At 35.6% G+C, this 20973-nt stretch overlaps 4 protein-coding genes across 4 annotated transcripts; 3 read left to right on the top strand and 1 right to left on the bottom strand.

The window, feature by feature from the left end:
- Positions 1 to 1839: 1839 nt before the first annotated feature.
- LOC125224378 (heat shock cognate 70 kDa protein-like) lies at positions 1840 to 3829 on the top strand. Its single transcript, XM_048127774.1, has 2 exons — positions 1840 to 2056; positions 2127 to 3829. The coding sequence occupies exons 1-2, from the start codon at positions 1843 to 1845 to the stop codon at positions 3827 to 3829; spliced, it is 1917 nt and encodes a 638-aa protein (XP_047983731.1). The 5' UTR covers positions 1840 to 1842.
- Positions 3830 to 6384: 2555 nt separating this feature from the next.
- LOC125224369 (heat shock cognate 70 kDa protein-like) lies at positions 6385 to 8647 on the top strand. The gene is made up of 2 exons (XM_048127765.1): positions 6385 to 6598; positions 6906 to 8647. Exons 1-2 carry the CDS (start codon positions 6385 to 6387, stop codon positions 8645 to 8647), a joined length of 1956 nt encoding a protein of 651 aa, XP_047983722.1.
- Positions 8648 to 12929: 4282 nt separating this feature from the next.
- On the top strand, positions 12930 to 15474 carry LOC125207862 (heat shock cognate 70 kDa protein 2-like). The gene is made up of 2 exons (XM_048107367.1): positions 12930 to 13263; positions 13633 to 15474. Exons 1-2 carry the CDS (start codon positions 13050 to 13052, stop codon positions 15357 to 15359), a joined length of 1941 nt encoding a protein of 646 aa, XP_047963324.1. The 5' UTR covers positions 12930 to 13049; the 3' UTR covers positions 15360 to 15474.
- Positions 15475 to 15714: 240 nt separating this feature from the next.
- Positions 15715 to 17723, bottom strand: LOC125224359 (heat shock cognate 70 kDa protein-like). Its single transcript, XM_048127755.1, has 2 exons — positions 17510 to 17723; positions 15715 to 17336 (listed from the first exon to the last, which is right to left on the bottom strand). The coding sequence occupies exons 1-2, from the start codon at positions 17721 to 17723 to the stop codon at positions 15715 to 15717; spliced, it is 1836 nt and encodes a 611-aa protein (XP_047983712.1).
- Positions 17724 to 20973: the final 3250 nt, after the last annotated feature.

Raw genomic sequence — 20973 nt, 5'->3', positions numbered from 1 at the left:
ATTTTCTCTCTTTTAACCATTATGTCACTCGAAGGGTATTTAAGTCTTTCCGTAAAACCTCTATATCTGCATCTGTACTAATATAAATGAAGAGTTTTGAGACTATGTACAACAATGTCATTTTAGAGAAAAACATCGTTATTGGTCAATAATAAAAAAAAAAAATCACTGAATATCACCATTATCCAGTAATAAAATGTACTAACTCCGTCTCTGAAAAGTTGTCACTTATTTTCATTTTCGTCCGTTCCTAAAAATTTGTCACTTTTCACTTTTATATTTTTTGGTAGCGAACCCCACGTTCCACTAACTCATTCTTACTACTCCCTCCGTCCCAGAGAAGTTGGCATACTTTGAAAATGGCACGGGATTTTAGGAGGTTTTGTTTTGTGTGTTAAATGGAGAGAGAAAATATAATTTTTATATTCATGTGAGAGAGAACTTTTTCCAAAAAAGGAAATGTGACATCTTTTGTGGGACAAACTAAAAAGGAAAGTGTGCCAACTTCTCTGGGACGGAGGGAGTACCATTTTATTTTAAAATTAATATATAAAAGTAGGACCCACATGTCACTAACTTTTTCAACCTATTTCCTATTAGTACATTTCTTAAAACTCGTGTCAAGTTAAATGGTGCCAAATTTTAAGGGACGAGAGGAGTAAAAGAGTTCGTTAGTCAAAGATTTTGTAAACCTCTATGGTCTAATTGATTTACTATATGTTTTACAGGGGTTTGTTTAATTGTTTATTTTTTATGTATATATAAAAATTGATGTGTATTAGAAGATAGAAAGTTAATTTAACAAATAAATTCAAGTATAATTTGCATTATGTATTCTCCTATATTTTGTAGTATTTGTTATTTTCTATATTTAAATTGTATGAATAATGGAATATCGGGTTGATTTTTACAAATCGATTCAATCACACTTGCATTTGCACTATCCTAACTTTGCAGCTATTAGTTTATTGTGTATAATTGTTTTCCAAATCTTATGATCTACTGTTTTATAGTTACCATGTGTTTTATGTACTAATGAGTTTGTTGATATCTTTTTTATTAATTATTGTTCTCCTTGTAGTAGATATCCAATCGTGTTATAGTCAATTTATTATGTTTTTTAAAATTAAATAAACATATATTTTTGTTACACACTCTTATTATATACATTTATTATATTTTAAATTAATGTAATAATAAAATTATGTTAAATCAATTTTGAAAAATTAACTGAACCATATATAGCAGAATGTGAATACTAGTCTTAATGTAAGAAACAATATAATTTTAGGTACTCAAACTATAACATAATATCATTCTAGGTTCTCAAAATTTTTAAAAACATTTCATAAGATATTAAGTAAATTTCTAAGTGTGAGGAATAGAAACATTTAATTTATTTCATTGTAATATCACACTTTTTTTTATTATAGCATTCAACAGAATTCATTGTAGTGCGAATTGCGAGTGATACTTACGTATATATTTTCCATACAAAATTTTTCGTATAAACATATGAAATTGTTATTTCAGTACAATTCTCATAAAATTATTTTCTATTTAAAAATAATTTAAATCGATAAATATATATATTGTAAATCATATCAACTCTACGAAATTATAACAATACAATGTATGTTGTTACTAAATTAATACTATTATAGATTTCATAGATTTTGTGTTATTAGCAATACATTATTTTTTATTTATTATGTTGACCAAAACCCTGCGGTATCATAGCACGTTATATATTTATCAATTAAACGGTTTTTACCTACCGTGGACACTACTCTAGTTCCTAACTGTTTGAGAGAGAATCTAAACTCGTTTGCAATTGCATCAATGGCCGGGGAGGGGGAAGGACGGGCGATCGGCATCGATTTAGGAACGACTTATTCATGCGTGGCTGCATGGCAGCATAACCGTATCGAGATCATAGCCAACGATCAGGGCAATCGCACCACGCCCTCTTATGTCGCATTCACCAACAACGAGCGTTTCATCGGAGAAGCTGCCAGGAATCAAGTCGCCAGTGCTCCAACTAACAACGTCTTTGGTTGGTTTTTCTCTTCTATGCACTTATTATATCTTCGAATTGATGTATTAATTATTACTTTGCTTCGCAGATGCAAAGAGGCTGATTGGCCGTAACTTCAATGATCCAATGGTTCAGAGTGACATGAAACTATGGCCATTCAAGGTCATTTCTGGTGCTGACGACAAGCCTATGATCATGGTAACCTACAAAGGAGTGGAGAAACAGTTTTCAGCTGAGGAGATCTCTTCTATGGTGCTCTCCAAGATGAAGGATATAGCTGAAGCCTATCTTGGTTCATCGGTGAAAAATGCAGTCGTCACCGTGCCTGCTTATTTCAATGACTCTCAGCGCCATGCAACCAAGTCTGCTGGAGACATTGCTGGCCTGAACATTGTAAGGATCATCAACGAGCCTACTGCTGCAGCCATTGCATACGGTCTAGATAAAGGGGGTAATGTGGCTAAGAATGTGCTTATTTTCGACCTTGGTGGTGGTACGTTCGATGTGTCTGTGGCTACTATTGAAACGGATATCATTGAAGTGAAGGCTATTGCCGGAGACACTCATCTTGGAGGGCAAGACTTTGACAGTAGGATGGTGAATCATTTCGTAAAAGAGTTTGAAAGTAAGAACGGTAAGGATATTAGCATGAATCCGAGAGCTATTAGGAGATTGAGGAGTGCTTGTGAAAGAGCCAAGAGGATGCTTTCTTCCACTTCCGAAACTAATATTGAGATTGAATCTTTATTTGAGGGAATTGATCTGTTTTCGACTATCACTAGTGCTAAATTTAATGACCTCAACATGGATTTGTTCAACAAGTGTATGGAACTGGTTGAGAAATGCCTGAGTGATGCAAAGGTTGAGAAGAGCAGCGTGGATGAGGTGGTGCTGGTGGGCGGGTCAAGTAGGATTCCGAAGTTGCAGGAGATGTTGAAGGAGTTTTTTGATGGGAAGGAGGCGTGCAAGACTATTAATCCAGACGAAGCCGTGGCTTATGGTGCTGCAGTGCTGGCTGCCAAGTTGAGTGGTGAAGGCAATGAGAAGATGCAAAATGTGGTATTTGTGGATGTTACTCCTTTGTCTCTTGGTATTTCAGGGTCTGGAGATGTGATGTGTGTGATTATTCCGAGGAATACACCTATACCAACAAGGATGGAGAAAATTGTCACCACAGCGAAGGACAATCAGACTAGTGCAGCAATTAATGTATATGAGGGTGAAAGAAGCAGAGCAACAGACAACAATCTGCTAGGAGCATTCAGTCTCCAAGGCATTCCAGAGGCGCCCAAAGGTGTTGCTGATTTCAAAGTGGGCTTCGACATTGATGAGAATGGTATCTTGACTGTCTCAGCGGAGCACGTGGGTACTGGTTTGAAGAATATGATCAGCATCACCAGCTACAAGGACAAGGGCAGACTGTCTGAGGAAGAAAAAGAGAGGATGGTGAAAGATGCGGAGAAGTACAAGAGGGAGGACGAGGAGTTCAGGAAGAAGGCTGAAGCGAGGAGTGCTTTGGAGAACTATGCCTATGACATGAGGAACACCACCAGATGTGCAGCCGGGATGGGATCAGCCGACAAGAAGAAGATAGAGAAGGCTTTCGAGTCTACTATGAAATGGTTGGAGTCAAACAAACTTGCAACGGTTGATGCTTTCAAAGAGAAGATGGAAGAGCTCAAGAGGATTTACGATCCCATAGTTTCCAAGATGCACCACAGTCCCAGTCCCAGTGCCAGTGATAAGATGGGAGTTAGTATTAAGAATTGGATTCAGAGTGTAATGCCATGAGCCCATGATCATGTGTATTGCTTCATACTACAAGAGTTCTTTTAGTCAATTAGAATAGTTCAAGGACGATATGAGATATCCAGTGTTGATTCAAAGATTGATTCAATAAAATATTTAAGAACATGAGAAATGTAATTGATTTATATATTTAATGTGGGTTTGTTAAATTATTTATTTTATGGTGTTGATAAAATATTTTAAAAATTACTTTAGTTTGTTGACATGAATTTATCTTAAGTTTTATTTATAAAATTAAAAAAGCAATGAAAATGATATTTAAATAATATTCCTTCCATCTCATCGAAGATGACTCACTTTCTTTTTTGATTTGTACCAACTAAGATGACTCATTACTAAAAAATAGAAACACCTTTGATCTCTACTCTTTCCACTTAACACACGATAAAAGCATGATCAAACAATAATAATGATAACAAATGGTTGGAGTCAAACAAACTAGCAAAAAGGTTGATGCTTTCAAGTTTCAAAGAGAAGATGGAGGAACTTCAGAGGATTTACAATCCCATCGTTGCCAAGATGCACCACAGTCCCAGCCCAAGTATTGAAAAGCAGATTAGTAGCATCAAGAATAGTCTCCTTCCTTTTACTAAGAGCAAGTGTTGGTCTGTTTCCTTTAGTCAATTAGAATAGTTCAAGGTTTGCCAAGCCTGCTAGTGGATACGATGCACTATTTTTTGGTTCAAGTCCTCTGCATGGTTTTAATAATTTACAGTGAACTAGTACAAATTAAGTATGCATATGACATTTCGAACGTCATATGCACCCAAAATTAAAAAAAAAATTATTACAAGATCTAGGGTGTACTTCAAAAATAACTCAAATTAGAATCACAACATCCTTTCAACCATATGTTGTCATATGCAACAAAACAATATTATTAAGCAACAAACTTGGTGGATGACTTAGATGAGCGGATTGCATAAAAAACTGTCTATATGTTGCATTAAATGCAATTTATTTTGCATTATAGACTAAAATGCAAAATAAATTGCATTTAATGCAACATAAACTGTCTTTAACGCAATCCGAGATAATTCTTATGTGTCATCCTTTGTTGCTTAATATTGTTATTATGTTGCTTATACCTGCCACATGCCAACATGTGATTGGAAGGATATTGTGACTCTAAGGGTGAAGGACACTAGTTTTGAATTTTTTATGCCCTTTTTTCTCTCTTTTAACCATTATGCCACTTGAACATTCAACTCTTTTTCATTGAAGAGAAACATGGTTATTGGTCAACACTCCATCTGTCTTATTTTAAGTGGAGCATTTTCAATTCAGTACGGAATTTTATATAGTATTGTTTTGTGAGTGAAGTGGATAAAATAAAATAAGAAAGAGTGAAAAGGTAGAGAGTGATATTTGTATATTTAGAAGATCTTGGTCCTAAACATACGACCAAAATACGATTTTAGTCCAAAACATTCACTTTTTGAAAAACATGTCCATAACAAATAAAATCCTTGTCGATGTGGTCCTTTTTTTACTGTTACGTCAAAAAGCTAACGGTCATGCCACTGTGTAATTAGCGTTGACCGTTAGTTTTTTGGCATAATCGTAAGAAAAATGACTACTTCAGCCACATTTTTATTTGTTATGGATCTGTTTTTCAAAAAGTGAATGTTTTGGATCAAATTCATATTTTGATCATATATATAAGGTACATTTCCTAATATTATTGGTATTTAGTAAATCAAATTTATTATGGAACATTTTAATTGTTTTTTATTCATACTTATAGATGTAACCATTTGTAAAATAAAATTAATACTCATATTTGTATTATTGATGATAGTTTTTTATTCTGTATATCATTATCGTTGGCTATAAAATATTTTTCAAATTGTATTACATAATATAGTATTATGACGAGAGAGTAGCGATAAAATGCAAACTCATATAAACTTTTCAACACAGTATCAACACTGTCAACACAATGTAAAATTTTAAGATTTTGATGTCAACGCAATGTTTAGAGTTTGTATAATAGTTAGAGTTTGCATTTGATCACATTCCTATAAGATTTACTAATTTTGAATTTTTTTTAACGTATGTACATAATTCGACGTGTATCAAAATAGTGAGTTAATTTAATAAATAAATTTAAGTATATTTCGCAATGTGTATTCTCCAATCATTTTGTAGTATTTGTTATTTTCTATATTTAAATGGTATGAATAATGCAATATCATGTTGATTTTTACAAATAAATTCACACTGCACTTTACACTATCCTAACTTTGAAGCTATTAATTTATTGTGTATAATTGTTTTACAAAACTTATGATCTACTGTTTTATAGTTACCGACTTACCGTGTTGTGTTTTATGTACTATAGGAGTATAAATTATTTTATATAGGTTTCATATATTTTGTGTTATTAGCAATATATATTTATGATTTAGCATTGTAGTTGAACAAAACCCGGCGGTAGCATAGCACATTATATATTTATTGACTAAACGGTTTTTACTTTGTCATACCTATTGTGAACTCTACGTGAAAGAGCATCTATAAACTTGTCTGCATCAATGGCCGGGGAGGGGGAAGGACGGGCGATCGGCATCGATTTAGGAACGACGTATTCATGCGTGGCAGCATGGCAGCACAACCGTATCGAGATCATAGCCAACGATCAGGGCAATCGCACCACACCCTCTTATGTCGCATTCAGCAACAACGAGCGTCTCATCGGAGAAGCTGCCAAGAATCAAGTCGCCAGTGCTCCAACTAACACCGTCTTTGGTTTGTTTTTCTCTTCTATGCACTTAAAGCATGTTTGATGGGTAGATAACTCATCTAGGAATGAAATTCTATGAAAATAATATCATTTTTTAATAAAATTTTATTAGAGTTTTATCTACCCTAACAAACATATAGGCACTTAGTATATCACCCAGTACTACATCACTACATGTTAGGGTAGATATCTCATTTAGGTATGGAATTCATTTTTCTTCATAGAATTTCATCTGTGGGTAAATTATCTATCCCATCAAACATGCACTTATTATCTCTTCGATTGACATATTAATATTACCTTGCTTCGCAGATGCAAAGAGGCTGATTGGACGTAAATTCAATGACTCAATGGTACAGAGTGACATGAAACTTTGGCCATTCAAGGTCATTTCTGGTGTTGACGACAAGCCTATGATCGTGGTGACCTACAAAAGTGAGAAGAAACAGTTTTCAGCCGAGGAGATCTCTTCAATGGTGCTCTCCAAGATGAAGGATTTCGCCGAAGCCTATCTTGGATCATCCGTCAAGAATGTTGTCGTCACTGTGCCTGCTTATTTCAATGACTCTCAACGCCAGGCCACCAAGGCTGCTGGAGACATTGCTGGCCTCAACATTGTAAGGATCATCAACGAGCCTACTGCTGCAGCCATCGCATACGGTCTGGATAAAGAGGGTAATGTGGCTAAGAATGTGCTTATTTTCGACCTTGGTGGTGGTACGTTCGATGTGTCTGTGGCCACGATTGAGGCAGGTATCATTGAAGTGAAGGCTATTGCCGGAGACACTCATCTTGGAGGGCAAGACTTTGACAGTAGGATGGTTAATCATTTCATAGAAGAGTTTGAAAGGAAGAACGGTAAGGATATTAGTATGAACCCGAGAGCTATTAGGAGATTGAGGAGTGCTTGTGAAAGAGCCAAGAGGATGCTTTCTTCCACTTCCCAAACTAATATTGAGATTGAATCTTTGTTTGAGGGGATTGATCTGTTTTCGACCATCACTCGTGCTCGATTTGATGAGCTCAACTTGGATTTGTTCATGAAGTGTATGGAACTGGTTGAGAAATGCCTGAGTGATGCAAAGGTTGAGAAAAGCAGCGTGGATGAGGTGGTACTGGTGGGCGGGTCAAGTAGGATTCCGAAGGTGCAGGAGATGTTGAAGGAGATTTTCAATGGGAAGGAGGCGTGCAAGACCATTAATCCAGACGAAGCTGTGGCATATGGCGCTGCCGTGTTAGCTGCCAAGTTGAGTGGTGAAGGCAATGAGAAAGTTCAGAATGTGGTTCTTAAGGATATTACTCCTTTGTCTCTTGGTATTTCATGCAATGAAGATGTGATGACTGTAATTATTCCGAGAAACACATGTATTCCAATAAGGAAGGAGAGATATTTCGGCACACATGACAATCAGACCATTGTGAGGTTTTCAGTGTTTGAGGGAGAGAGAAGCAAGGCAACAGACAACAATTTGCTTGGTGAATTCGAACTCGAAGGCATCCCAACGGCGCCAGGACGTGATAAGAATTTAAAAGTGTGCTTCAACATAGATGAGAACGGTGTCATGAATGTGTCGGCCGAGCATGTGGATGCTGGGTTGAAGAACAAGATCAGCATCTCCAACTACAAGGGCAGGCTCTCTGAAAAAGAAGTAGCGAAGATGGTGAAAGACGCAGAGAAGTACGAGAGGGAGGACAAAGAGTTTAGGAACAAGGCTGATGCAAGGAATGCTTTGGAGAACTATGCCTACGAAATGAGGAACACCACCAGAAGTGCAACCGGGATTGAAGCAGCCGACAAGGAGGCGATAGAGGACGCTTTCGAGTCTACTATGATATGGTTGGATTCAAACAAACTTGCAAAGGTTGATGCTTTCAAAGAGAAGTTGGAAGAGCTTGAGCTGATTTACAATCCCATAGTTGCCAACAGTCCCAGTGCCAGTATTAAGAAGTGGATTCAGAGTGTAATGCCAATTAGTATAGTTCAAGGTTTTCCAAGCCTATGTTGTTGTGACTTTGTTAAAGTCATACAGATATTAAAGGTTTATGGAGAATAAGAGAGTTGATATTTGACTCAATAAAATATTTATGGAGAATATGAAATATCTAACTGTTTCATATATTTAATGGGGGTTTATTTAATTGTTTATTTCATGGTGTTGATAAAATATTCTAAAAAGTAGTACTCCTCCGTAGTTAATTACTATAGTTATTAACGTGAATTATTTGAATTTTATTAATTAAGTTAAAAAAAATAATAAAAATAAAATTTATAAAATAATAATTAAAATTATACTAATATTAAAAAATACTATCTCAGTCCCCAAAAAGATATCATTATGAGTTCGGCACGAATTCTAATGCAAAATTAGTAAAGAGACGGGTAGACAGAAAAAATAATTAAGTATTGTTAGTAGAGAATGTGTTCCATTTCATTAGAGAGAAAGAATTTTCAAAATTAGAAAGTGCATATTCTTGTGGGATACACGAAAAAGTGGAGAGTGCATATTCTTATGGAAAAAAAAAGAGTGCATATTCTTATTGAACGGGGATAGTATATTAATAAATGCATGATTGAACAATAATAATGATAACTAATGCGATATATAATGAATTAAAAATGAAATATTTTAGAATATTAAAATCTTGCTCGCACTAACGAATTAAATTCGTATATTTTCTCCATCCTAAGGTAGTTGAGTTATTGACTCGCTTTTATTTAAGGCATGAGTTATACTAGCAAGGGTACAGAGTTAGTGTAGTAAATACTCCTTATGTCCGTCATTAGGAGTCTTATTTGAATTTAACATGAGTTTTAAAAAATACTAAAGGAAGTGGGTACAAAAAGATAGTAGAATGTGGAATTGTGGCGGATCCAGGATTTTTGTTCATGAAATACGGTAATATTATACCAATTTAAAGGTTTAGAATCCATTTTTAATCTTCAATTAATATACACTACTTTTTCATTAAGAAGACTCACTATCTAAAAATGATAATAATTTGAAAATGATAAAAATGAATAAACTCAAAACAAAATTAAAAACACTATAAAAATTTAAATGCATGACAAATAGACAATATAAAAAAATTAAATATATCAAAAGAATTAAATTTTATAAGAAAGTAATGAAAAGATAGAAAAATTTATTATATTAACAGAATATATTAAAAAATGATATAATAAAATATTGGGGAGTGTTATATTGCTAAGTCAATACCTAATTGCTAACTACGAATAAATAACAGCCATTAGATATTCAAATTAAAGGTCTAGATCATCAACCACGAAATGTCAATACGATCAACAAAAAACGTCAATAAAGCCATAGGATTAATTCCATAAAATATCAATAGGGGTATTAATGTCAATTAACTACATGTTTAGTTATAACTAACTTTTAAAAGAAATCCCAAAACGTTAAATTCATATAACATATATCAAATTAAAGATAATTTTATAAGGATTCCAACGATATCATACATGCATATGTTCCGACGTCAAAATTTGAAAAAAATTCGAAATCTTTTTCTATTTTTTCGTAAAGCAGAAATGTCAACATACCATATAAAATATGTCAATATAATACATGTAGAATGTCAATATAAGCAATGGGTTAACATTCTTAAAGCATTGTGTTAATATTCTCAAAGCATTGTGTTGATATTTTCGAAACACTATATTGACATTTTCATCTATAACCCTAATTTGGCATTTTTTTTTATCTTTTTTTATTTTATTAATGAAAATGAAAATTACATCTGGCAAATTGTAGACCACACGTTTTCTAAAATCCTATAACCTTAAATTAGTTGTAGTTAGCAATTAAGTGATGAGTTAACAATTGATCACTCCCCATAAAATATTAGTGGCATTATATATATTAAATGAATTAGTAATAGGAAAACAATAGATTAATCTCAAAAGAGTAGGAAATTATAAAATGCTCCTCCGGTCGAACTCACGCCTAGAAATAGAGAGGAGAGTATTCTACCACTGGGCCATCACTGATAACTAGTATCACACCCGTGCGTTGTACAATACATTCGATTTCCCTCGCACTTATTTTACACCCTAAAATAATCCTTGAAATGATAAACATACCATCATACAAATCTAAAAGCATAAAATATATGCTAAAAAATCATTAAGAATTAATCTGCATCGATCTTCTCTTCTATTCCACTATGCATTGGTCTTACTTCTAATCTCTCCCAACCTTTTTTATCTGTCTGTCTCTATCTCCAATAGCCTCCTTTTCCGTTCATCATCTCCAGCACTTTCATCATCCTATGTTGATGTCATCTTCTCCATCTTGTCAGATTGCTTCTAGCTATATAAGAACTTCAAACAAAAAATAACAAAACTCGTCTTTTATAACCCTACCATTTTGTCATGGAACACACACCAATGCAATGACAATTGATTTGTTATCGGGCTTGGCCATCTCAAAAACGCGTACATATCTCACTTTGATGACCGATGGAGTATTGTTTGGCTATAATATTCATTAAGGAATGTGATATTCATATGGAAAACAATGTCTTGTTGGAGAAAATCCAATAATGGAAAGGGAAAAGCCAATGAAAAAGTGAGTAAGAAGGTAGCAAATTGGACATATTTATAGAGGGTTTAGGTTATATATTACATTACAACCTCTCAACCAAATTACGCTAATGAACTTATTTGGATTTCACTAATAATTAGTTACAAAGTCTTCATAGGAATTAAATTAGATTAAATAAATTTTCATGAATGGAATTGTTGTGTAACGACTTATAAATTGATACATACTATCATTTGTACAATAATTGTAATAAAGTCACTTAATTTAAATTAGTGTCTAAAACCATACAACCTCCCATTACTAACGGCAAAGTTAGTCAAGCTATGACTATAAGGTTGTAACTTTGCATTTAAATGATATAAGAAATTAATTTAGTTTTACTGTAATTAATTATTCCATAAATATTCAAATTGATCCATAATTTATAGATATATCAAAATAAGGACAAAACTTACAAATATTTCAAAAAATGGCCAAAACTCGCCTTTTATATATGTATAGATTGGTTAAAATGGGATCCTCGATATTATTACTATGAAGATTTGGGTTACAGTTGTATCTCCCGATTCTATTCTCCCTCCGCCAATGACGTGAAACACATTTTTTATATTAATTTTATAATAAAAAGATGAGTGAAATAAGTTAATGAAATATGAGATATATCAATTATTCATGAACTTGGACTCCTAACAACCGACACACTAAATTAGTAAACAGTGACTCATGATAGCGAACAAAGGGAGTAACAAGTAAACGTAAAAGAGACTATAGTATCAATACCTACAATACAAAAATTGTGTGTTTTAGCTAAGGAATTTAACAACGGTGACTCTAGTCCATCGGTCGGTCAGTATTGGCAGCATATACGGATTATCAGTTAGTAAAAATATAAGTTGTGAAAATAATTTTTAGTAAAGATAATAAAGTAAATTATGAATGAAAATCTCTGTAGAGGAATTTTATTCGATCATTATCTAGACAATCAAAGAAGGTAGGTTCTACAATGAAAAATAAAAATAAAATAAAAGAACTAAATAGTGAGAAACAAAAAATAAATAAAAGAAAATGGAATAATCAATTACAAAAAAGTAGAAAATAAAAAAATAATTAAAGAAATTGTAGAGATAGTAAAATCGCAGCCTCAAAGAAGGATAGGTTCAGGAACCGACGGTTACGGTTCGGAACCGCCAGTTCCGATTTTGGAAACTGTTGGATCGGAACCAAATCGCGAGGGTGTTTCGCGGTTACGGTTTTGGTTCCAAAACCGCCGGTTTCAGTTTCGGTTCTGAATCGACGGTTTTTCAGCGGTTTCGAACGCCGATTTTTTGCGTTTCTGGCTTGATTTAACGGTTTTCCGGTGATTTTTCTCGGTTCCGGCACGGTTTCCGTTCGAAAATTTTTGAACCTGAACCGAACCACGTTCAAAAATCGACGATTTTGGTTCGGGTCAATTCTCACAGTTTCGATTCGAAACCGTAACCGGCGATTACGGGTTTGGTTTTAACCGCCGGTTCGATAAACTTTGGACAGATCTACCCACAACACTTAAATAACGTAATATTAATAATTTATAAAAACAAGAAAGATAAAAAAAAATACAGTAAATAATTTATATTTTGTTTCACACGTGCCAATAGCGGCGGGGGCAGCCTTGGCAAAAAATCAAAGAAATCTCTGGAACTTCCTCGAATAGTCAAGAAGAAACCGTGATCACATCGTAGAAGCGAGTATATTCCAGACTCCTCCACTTTCGCCTATTTAGCTTCTATCTTCTTTTGATTCTTCACAACGATTCAATCGGCATTCCAAATTCTCAAAGCTCACAGCAATCACTTCTCTCAATTTTCTATACTTCGATTTTTGCTTACTGTTTAGATTGTTTTCGGCATCAATGGCGGGAAAGGGCGAAGGACCGGCGATCGGCATCGATTTGGGGACAACCTACTCGTGCGTCGGAGTGTGGCAGCACGACCGCGTCGAGATCATCGCCAATGACCAGGGGAACCGCACCACGCCGTCGTATGTGGCGTTCACGGACACCGAGCGTCTCATCGGCGACGCGGCGAAGAACCAAGTCGCAATGAATCCGATCAACACTGTCTTCGGTGAGTTATCTATTCTTCGATCTACGGCCTTATAGTTTATCTGTTGATTTAATTTTGTGTTTATCGTTTCTGCCGTGGTTTCGATTTCCTGCTGCGATTATGTCTAGCTGTAAGGTTGAGATTTGTGGATTTAGCTTCTTTGCTTCTATTTGCGGTTTATTAGTTATGGTTTAGCTGAATAATCTGGATTTTCATTTGAAATTGCTAGCTGTAAGGTTTAGATTTAGCTAAATTTATTTTTCAAAATCGCCGGTTTTAAGTTTTTGAATTTCATCAATTTTGGCTTCTTTGGAGTATCTGTATCATTATTTAACTGTGAATGTGAATGTGAATGTGAATGCTTATATCTGCGTTTACTCTGCTTTGCAGATGCTAAGAGGTTGATCGGCCGTAGATTCTCTGATCCGTCGGTTCAGAGCGACATGAAACTCTGGCCTTTCAAGGTTATTGCTGGCCCTGCCGACAAGCCTATGATAGTGGTATCCTACAAGGGGGAGGAGAAGCAGTTTTCGGCTGAGGAGATATCTTCCATGGTGTTGAACAAGATGAAGGAGATTGCAGAGGCGTATCTCGGGACCACTGTGAAGAATGCTGTTGTGACCGTGCCTGCTTACTTTAACGATTCTCAGCGTCAGGCAACCAAGGATGCCGGGGTGATCTCTGGCCTGAACGTTATGAGGATTATCAATGAGCCTACTGCTGCAGCTATCGCGTATGGTCTGGATAAGAAAGCCACCAGCACCGGTGAGAAGAATGTGCTCATCTTCGACCTTGGTGGCGGTACATTTGATGTGTCGCTCCTCACGATTGAAGAGGGAATTTTCGAGGTGAAGGCTACTGCTGGTGATACGCATCTTGGTGGTGAGGATTTCGATAACAGGATGGTGAATCACTTTGTTCAAGAATTCAAGAGGAAGAACAAGAAGGATATCAGTGGCAACCCGAGAGCTCTTAGGAGGCTGAGAACTGCTTGTGAGAGGGCGAAGAGGACTCTCTCCTCCACTGCCCAAACAACAATTGAGATCGATTCATTGTTTGAAGGCATTGATTTCTATTCCACCATTACTCGTGCGAGGTTCGAAGAACTGAACATGGACTTGTTCAGGAAGTGTATGGAGCCTGTTGAGAAATGTTTGAGGGATGCGAAGATGGACAAGAGCACTGTCCACGATGTTGTGCTCGTTGGTGGCTCGACTAGGATTCCGAAGGTGCAGCAGCTACTGCAGGACTTCTTCAATGGGAAAGAGCTTTGCAAGAGCATCAATCCTGATGAGGCAGTGGCGTATGGTGCTGCTGTGCAAGCTGCAATCTTGAGCGGTGAAGGAAACGAGAAGGTGCAGGATCTCTTGCTTTTGGATGTTACTCCTTTGTCTCTTGGTCTTGAGACTGCTGGTGGTGTGATGACTACATTGATTCCGAGGAACACAACCATCCCAACAAAGAAGGAACAGATTTTCTCGACCTACTCCGACAACCAGCCCGGTGTGTTGATCCAAGTGTACGAGGGTGAAAGAACTAGGACGAAAGACAACAACCTGCTCGGGAAGTTTGAGCTCACAGGCATCCCACCGGCTCCTAGAGGCGTACCCCAGATCAGCGTGTGCTTCGACATTGATGCAAATGGCATCTTGAATGTGTCAGCAGAGGACAAGACAACCGGCCAAAAGAACAAGATCACCATCACCAACGACAAGGGCAGGCTGTCCAAGGAAGAGATCGAGAAGATGGTGCAGGAGGCTGAGAAGTACAAATCTGAGGACGAAGAGCATAAGAAGAAGGTGGAGGCCAAGAATGCGCTGGAGAACTACGCCTACAACATGAGGAACACCATTAAAGATGACAAGATTGCAGCCAAGCTCCCTGCAGACGACAAGAAGAAGATTGAGGATGCCATCGAGTCTGCTATCCAGTGGCTGGACACAAACCAGCTTGCAGAAGCTGATGAGTTTGAAGATAAGATGAAGGAGCTCGAGGGCCTCTGCAATCCTATCATTGCCAAGATGTACCAGGGCGCTGGTGGTGATGCTGATATGGGCGGTGATGGCCCGTCTGCTGGTGCCGGAGGTGCAGGCCCAAAGATTGAAGAAGTCGATTAAGTGTGTTCATGTTGTGATGGTTTTCTGATTTTTTGGATGGTTTTTTGCAAAAATGTTTGATGTTGTTTATCAAATAATCTAGATTTCTAAATACTATGCCGTTTTGTACCAAAAAGCAGCTTCACTTTAGATATACAGAATCGAAATTACTTCCATAAGTGAAAAAAAAAAAGCAAAGAAATAAACTACTACTAAATTTCATTGTATATCATATAACTTCTGTAATGAGCGGGGAATCATCATTGTTTAAACGGAAATGACCAAAATCTTGAGATGAATAAAACTGAAAATATTTAAGTAATTCTGATAAATAAAAATGATCTTTCAATCCTTGAGGGATTATCATCGTTCATTCTTATTTCAACTTGGCAAGGAGGGGATTGAAAACAGTTTTGAGCTCCTTCATCTTGTCTTTATAAACATCAGCCTTTGCGTGTTTGTTGGACACCAACCACTTTGTGAAATACTCGAAAGCATCCTCCAGATTCTTCTTTTCTGTTGCTTTGAGCTTGGTTGCATTTCTGATGGCGATTCTCGTGTTGTAGGCATAGTTCTCCAAATCAAACATAGCCTTAACGTTGTTCTCGTGTTCCTTATCCTTCAACTGGTACTTCTCCGCATCCTTTATTACCTTCTCGGTTTCTTCCTTGGACAGCCTGCCCTTGTCGGTGATGGTGATGTTGTTCTTCACTCCACTCCCTATGTGCTCCGCGGACACATTCAAGATACCATTTTCATCAATGTCGAAGCACACTTTGAGTCCAGCAACTCCTCTGGGTGCCGCTGGAAAGCCACAGAGGACGAATTCACCTAGCAGATTGTTGGTTGTTGCCTTGCTTCGTTCACCCTCATACACATTAACAGCTGAAGTTGTCTGATTGTCCATCGCTGTGGTGACAATTTTCTCCATCCTTGTTGGTATAGGTGTATTCCTCGGAATAATCACGTGCATCACATCTGCAACGCCTGCAATACCAAGAGACAAAGGAGTAACATCTGAAAGAACCACATTCTGCACCTTCTCATTGCTTTCACCACTCAACTTGGCAGCCAGCACTGCAGCACCATAAGCCACGGCTTCCTCTGGATTAATGGTCTTGCACGCCTCCTTCCCATTGAAAAACTCCTTCAACAACTCCTGCACCTTCAGAATTCTACTCGACCCGCCCACCAGCACCACCTCATCCACGCTGCTCTTCTCAACCTTTGCATCACTCAGGCATTTCTCAACCAGTTCCATACACTTCATGAATAAATCCATGTTGAGTTCATTAAATCTAGCACGAGTGATGGTCGTAAACAGATCAATCCCCTCAAACAAAGATTCAATCTCAATATTAGATTGGGAAGTGGAAGAAAGCATCCTCTTGGCCCTTTCACAAGCACTCCTCAATCTCCTCATAGCTCTCGGATTTGTACTAATATTCTTTCCATTCTTCGTTTCAAACTCTTTCACAAAATGATTCACCATCCTACTGTCAAAGTCTTGCCCTCCAAGATGAGTGTCACCAGCAACAGCCTTCACTTCAACAATTTCCGCCTCAATAGTGGCCACAGCCACATCAAACGTGCCACCACCAAGGTCGAAAATCAGCACATTCTTAGCCACATCACCCCCTTTATCAAGACCATATGCGATGGCTGCTGCAGTAGGCTCGTTGATGATCCTTAGAACGTTGAGGCCAGCAAGGGTTCCTGCAGACTTGGTTGCATGGCGCTGAGAGTCATTGAAATAAGCAGGCACGGTGACAACTGCATTCTTGACAGATGAACCAAGATAGGCCTCGGAGATATCCTTCATCTTGGAGAGCACCATCGAAGAGATCTCCTCAGCTGAAAACTGTTTCTCCTCTCCTTTGTAGGTTACCATGATCATAGGCTTGTCGTCAGCACCAGAAATGACCTTGAATGGCCAGAGTTTCATGTCACTCTGAACCATTGGATCATTGAATTTACGACCAATCAGCCTCTTTGCATCTGCGAAGCAAAGTAAGATATAACACATCAATTCAAAGAGCAGGGGCGTGATTTGTATTTTAAAAATTAGATTTTTCTACTCCATTTACAGTTAGTTTTATGATTTCCAATATTTTCTACACAAAAAACAAATAGGTTGAGATAATAAGCCCATAAAGAAGAGAAAAACCAACCAAAGACGGTGTTAGTTGGAGCACTGGCGACTTGATTCTTGGCAGCTTCTCCGATGAGACGTTCGCAATCGGTGAAAGCGACACAAGAGGGCGTGCTGCGATTGCCCTGCTCGTTGGCTATGATCTCGACGCGGTTATGCTGCCATGCTGCCACGCATGAATACGTCGTGCCTAAATCGATCCCGATCGCCCGTCCTTCCCTTTCCTCGGCCATTGATGCAAACGAGTATAGATTCTCTTTCAAACAGTTAAATTTTGTACAAGGAAACTAGAGTAGAGTTCACGATAGGTATGAGAAGGTTAAAACCGTTTATATAAATAGATAATGTGCTATGAAATATATGTAAAATACAATGCTAAATCATAAATATATTGCTAACAACATAAAATCTATGAAATATATGTAAAATAATTTTTATCAATTTAGTGACGACATACATGTATTGTTATAATATTGTGTACTGGATTGATTTAAATTATTTTTCATAAATTTCATTAATTTGATATGAATCACATATTTATTTATTTATTTAAATTATTTTTCATAAATTATTTAAATTGAAAATAATTTTTTGAGACTCATAATTTCATATGTTTATACGAAAAAAATTAAAATAAGTGCGACATTACAAGAAGTAAATTAAATCTGGCTATTCCTCTTACTTAGTAATTTACTATTATCGTATGAATTGTTTATAAAAATTTGAGAACCTAGAATGATACTATGTTATAGTTTTGGTAACTAGAATGATATTATGTATTAGATTAAGAGTAGTATTCACGATGCACAATTCAGTTAATTTTCCAAAATTGATTAAACATAATGTTATATTACATGAATTTAAAATATAATAGTGTACATAATAAGAGTTTGTGTGACAAAAAGATACAATTATTTAAATTTTTTCCAAAACAAACACAATAAATTGACTATAACACGATTAATAATCTGCTCTAAGGAGAACATTAACATGTTATACTCCATCTGTCCTAAAAGAATATGCACTAATCTTTATTGGTTGGACATAGTTTTTAATGCATAATTGGTAAAGTAAGAGAGAAGTAAAGAGAAAAAATAATAAAAGTATTGTTAGAGAGAAAATAATTTTTAAAATTAGAAAGTGCATATTCTTATGAGACGAACTAGGAAAAAATCCATATTATTGTGGAACGAAGGAAGTAATAATTGATAAAATCAACAAATTCATATAGTACATAATAAAACACAACACGGTAACTATAAAACAGTAGATCATAAGTTTTGTAAAACAATTATACACAATAAATTAATAGCTTCAGAGTTAGGATAGTGCAAAGTGCAAGTGTGATGGAATTTATTTGTAAAAATGATATTGCATTATTCATACCATTTAAATATAGAAAATAACAAATACTACAAAATGATTGGAGAATACACAATGCAAAATATACTTAAATTTATTTATTAAATTAACTCACTATTTTAATACACATCAAATTATGTACATACGATTGAAAAAAATTAAAATTAGTAAATCTCTATGATAATGTGATCAAATGCAAACTCTAACTATTATACAAACTCCAAACTATGATTTGGATCGTTAAAAAATATCAACATATGATAAAATAATAGCAACAAAAAATGTCAATACAATGTCAACAGTTGATGATGTGTTGAAATTATGCAGACATTGTGTTGACATCTGTATTGACATTGTGTTGATACTATGTTAAAAAAAATTTATGAGTTTACATTTTATCGCTCCCCTCTCATCATAATACAATATTATGTAATACAATTTGAAAAATATTTTATAGCCAACGATGATGATATACAGAATAAAAAACTATCATCAACATTACAAATATGAGTAATAATTTCATTGTACAAATGATTACATATGTAAGGCCATCTCCAACCATTTACGTCAAACTCAAACTCATTTTTGAGTATATGTCACACCAAAAAGTAGTTTTACTCCAACCATTTACACCATCTTTAAGTTTACACCATTTTTGAGTATTTGTCTAACAAAATTTTGGAGTAAACACCATATTTGGTGTTATTCCATTGAAAACCCCAAAAATGGGTTTGAGTTTGGTGTACGGTTGGAGAAATTATTTACACCAAAAATGAGTTTTGGTGTACGATTAGAGATGGTCTAAGTCTAAATAAAAAATAATTAAGATGTTCCACGGTAAATTTGATTTACTAAATACCAATAATATTATGAAATTTACCTTATATATGACCAAAATATGAATTTGGTCTAAAACATTTTCTTTTTGAAAAACATGTCCATAACAAATGAAAATGTGGCCGAAGTAGTCATTTTTCTTACGATCCTGTCAAAACACTAACGATCAACGCTAATTGCACAGTGGCATGACCGTTAGCTTTTTGACGTAACCGTCAAAAAAGGACCACATCGACAAGGATTTTATTTGTTATGGACCAGTTTTTCAAAAAGTGAATATTTTGGACTAAATTCATATTTTGGTCATATGTTTAGGACCAAGATCTTCTAAATATAGAAATATCACTCTCTACCTTTTCACTCTTTCTTATTTTATTTTATCCACTTCTCTCACAAAATAACACTACATAAAATTACGTACTGAATTGAAAATGCTCCACTTAGAATGAGACGGATGGAGTGTTGACCAATAACCATGTTTATCTTCAAAATGACATTCTTGTATATAATCTCAAAACTCTCCTTTTTATATTAGGTTCAATGAAAAAGACTTAAACATTCTTGTATATTACAATTTAAATGCAATTTATTAATGCAAAATAAATTGCATTTAATGCAACATAGACAGTCTTTTATGTACTTGATGGTTAGCACTAGGCCTGATATTGTGTATGCTGTGTCTTGTCTTAGTTGATATATGTCAAATCCTGCTGTTCATTGTTCATTGGGAAGCTCTGAAATGGCTTTTGAGATACTTGAAATTAACTGTCAAGTATGGGTTATGCTATTCTAAGTGTGATGAAGGTGTTCTACTAATTGGTTTTGTGGATTCCAATTATGCTAATGACAGGGATAAGAGGAAGTCAACTACTTCTTATGTGTTTACAGTTTGTAAGTCTTGCATAAGTTGGAAATCTCAACTGCAGCACATAGTGGCTTTGTCTATTACTGAGTCAGAGTATATTGTCATTACTGAGGCAATGAAAGAGGCTGTTTGGTTAAAGGGAGTACTCTCTGAAGTTAAGTTTGTGAAGTCTTCTCCTGTTGTGTTCTCTGATTCTCAATTTGCTATTCAGTTATGTAAAAACCCTGCTTTCCATGATAGGACAAAGCATATAGATGTAAGGTTCCATTACATCAGGGATATTGTAGAGAAAGGTAAAATTTTTCTTCAAAAGGTGCATACAGATTAAAACCCAGCTGACATGGGAACTAAGCCCTTACCATTAGAAAAACTTCTTTTCTGCATTAAATATTTGCACTTTGATCTAGGATAGGTTGCAT

Source organism: Salvia hispanica, chromosome 1, assembly GCF_023119035.1.
Source record: "Salvia hispanica cultivar TCC Black 2014 chromosome 1, UniMelb_Shisp_WGS_1.0, whole genome shotgun sequence".
NCBI classification, from domain to species: domain Eukaryota; kingdom Viridiplantae; phylum Streptophyta; class Magnoliopsida; order Lamiales; family Lamiaceae; genus Salvia; species Salvia hispanica.
The sequence above is the reverse complement of the archived record's forward strand: the minus strand, read 5'-3'. Positions and strand labels throughout refer to the sequence as shown.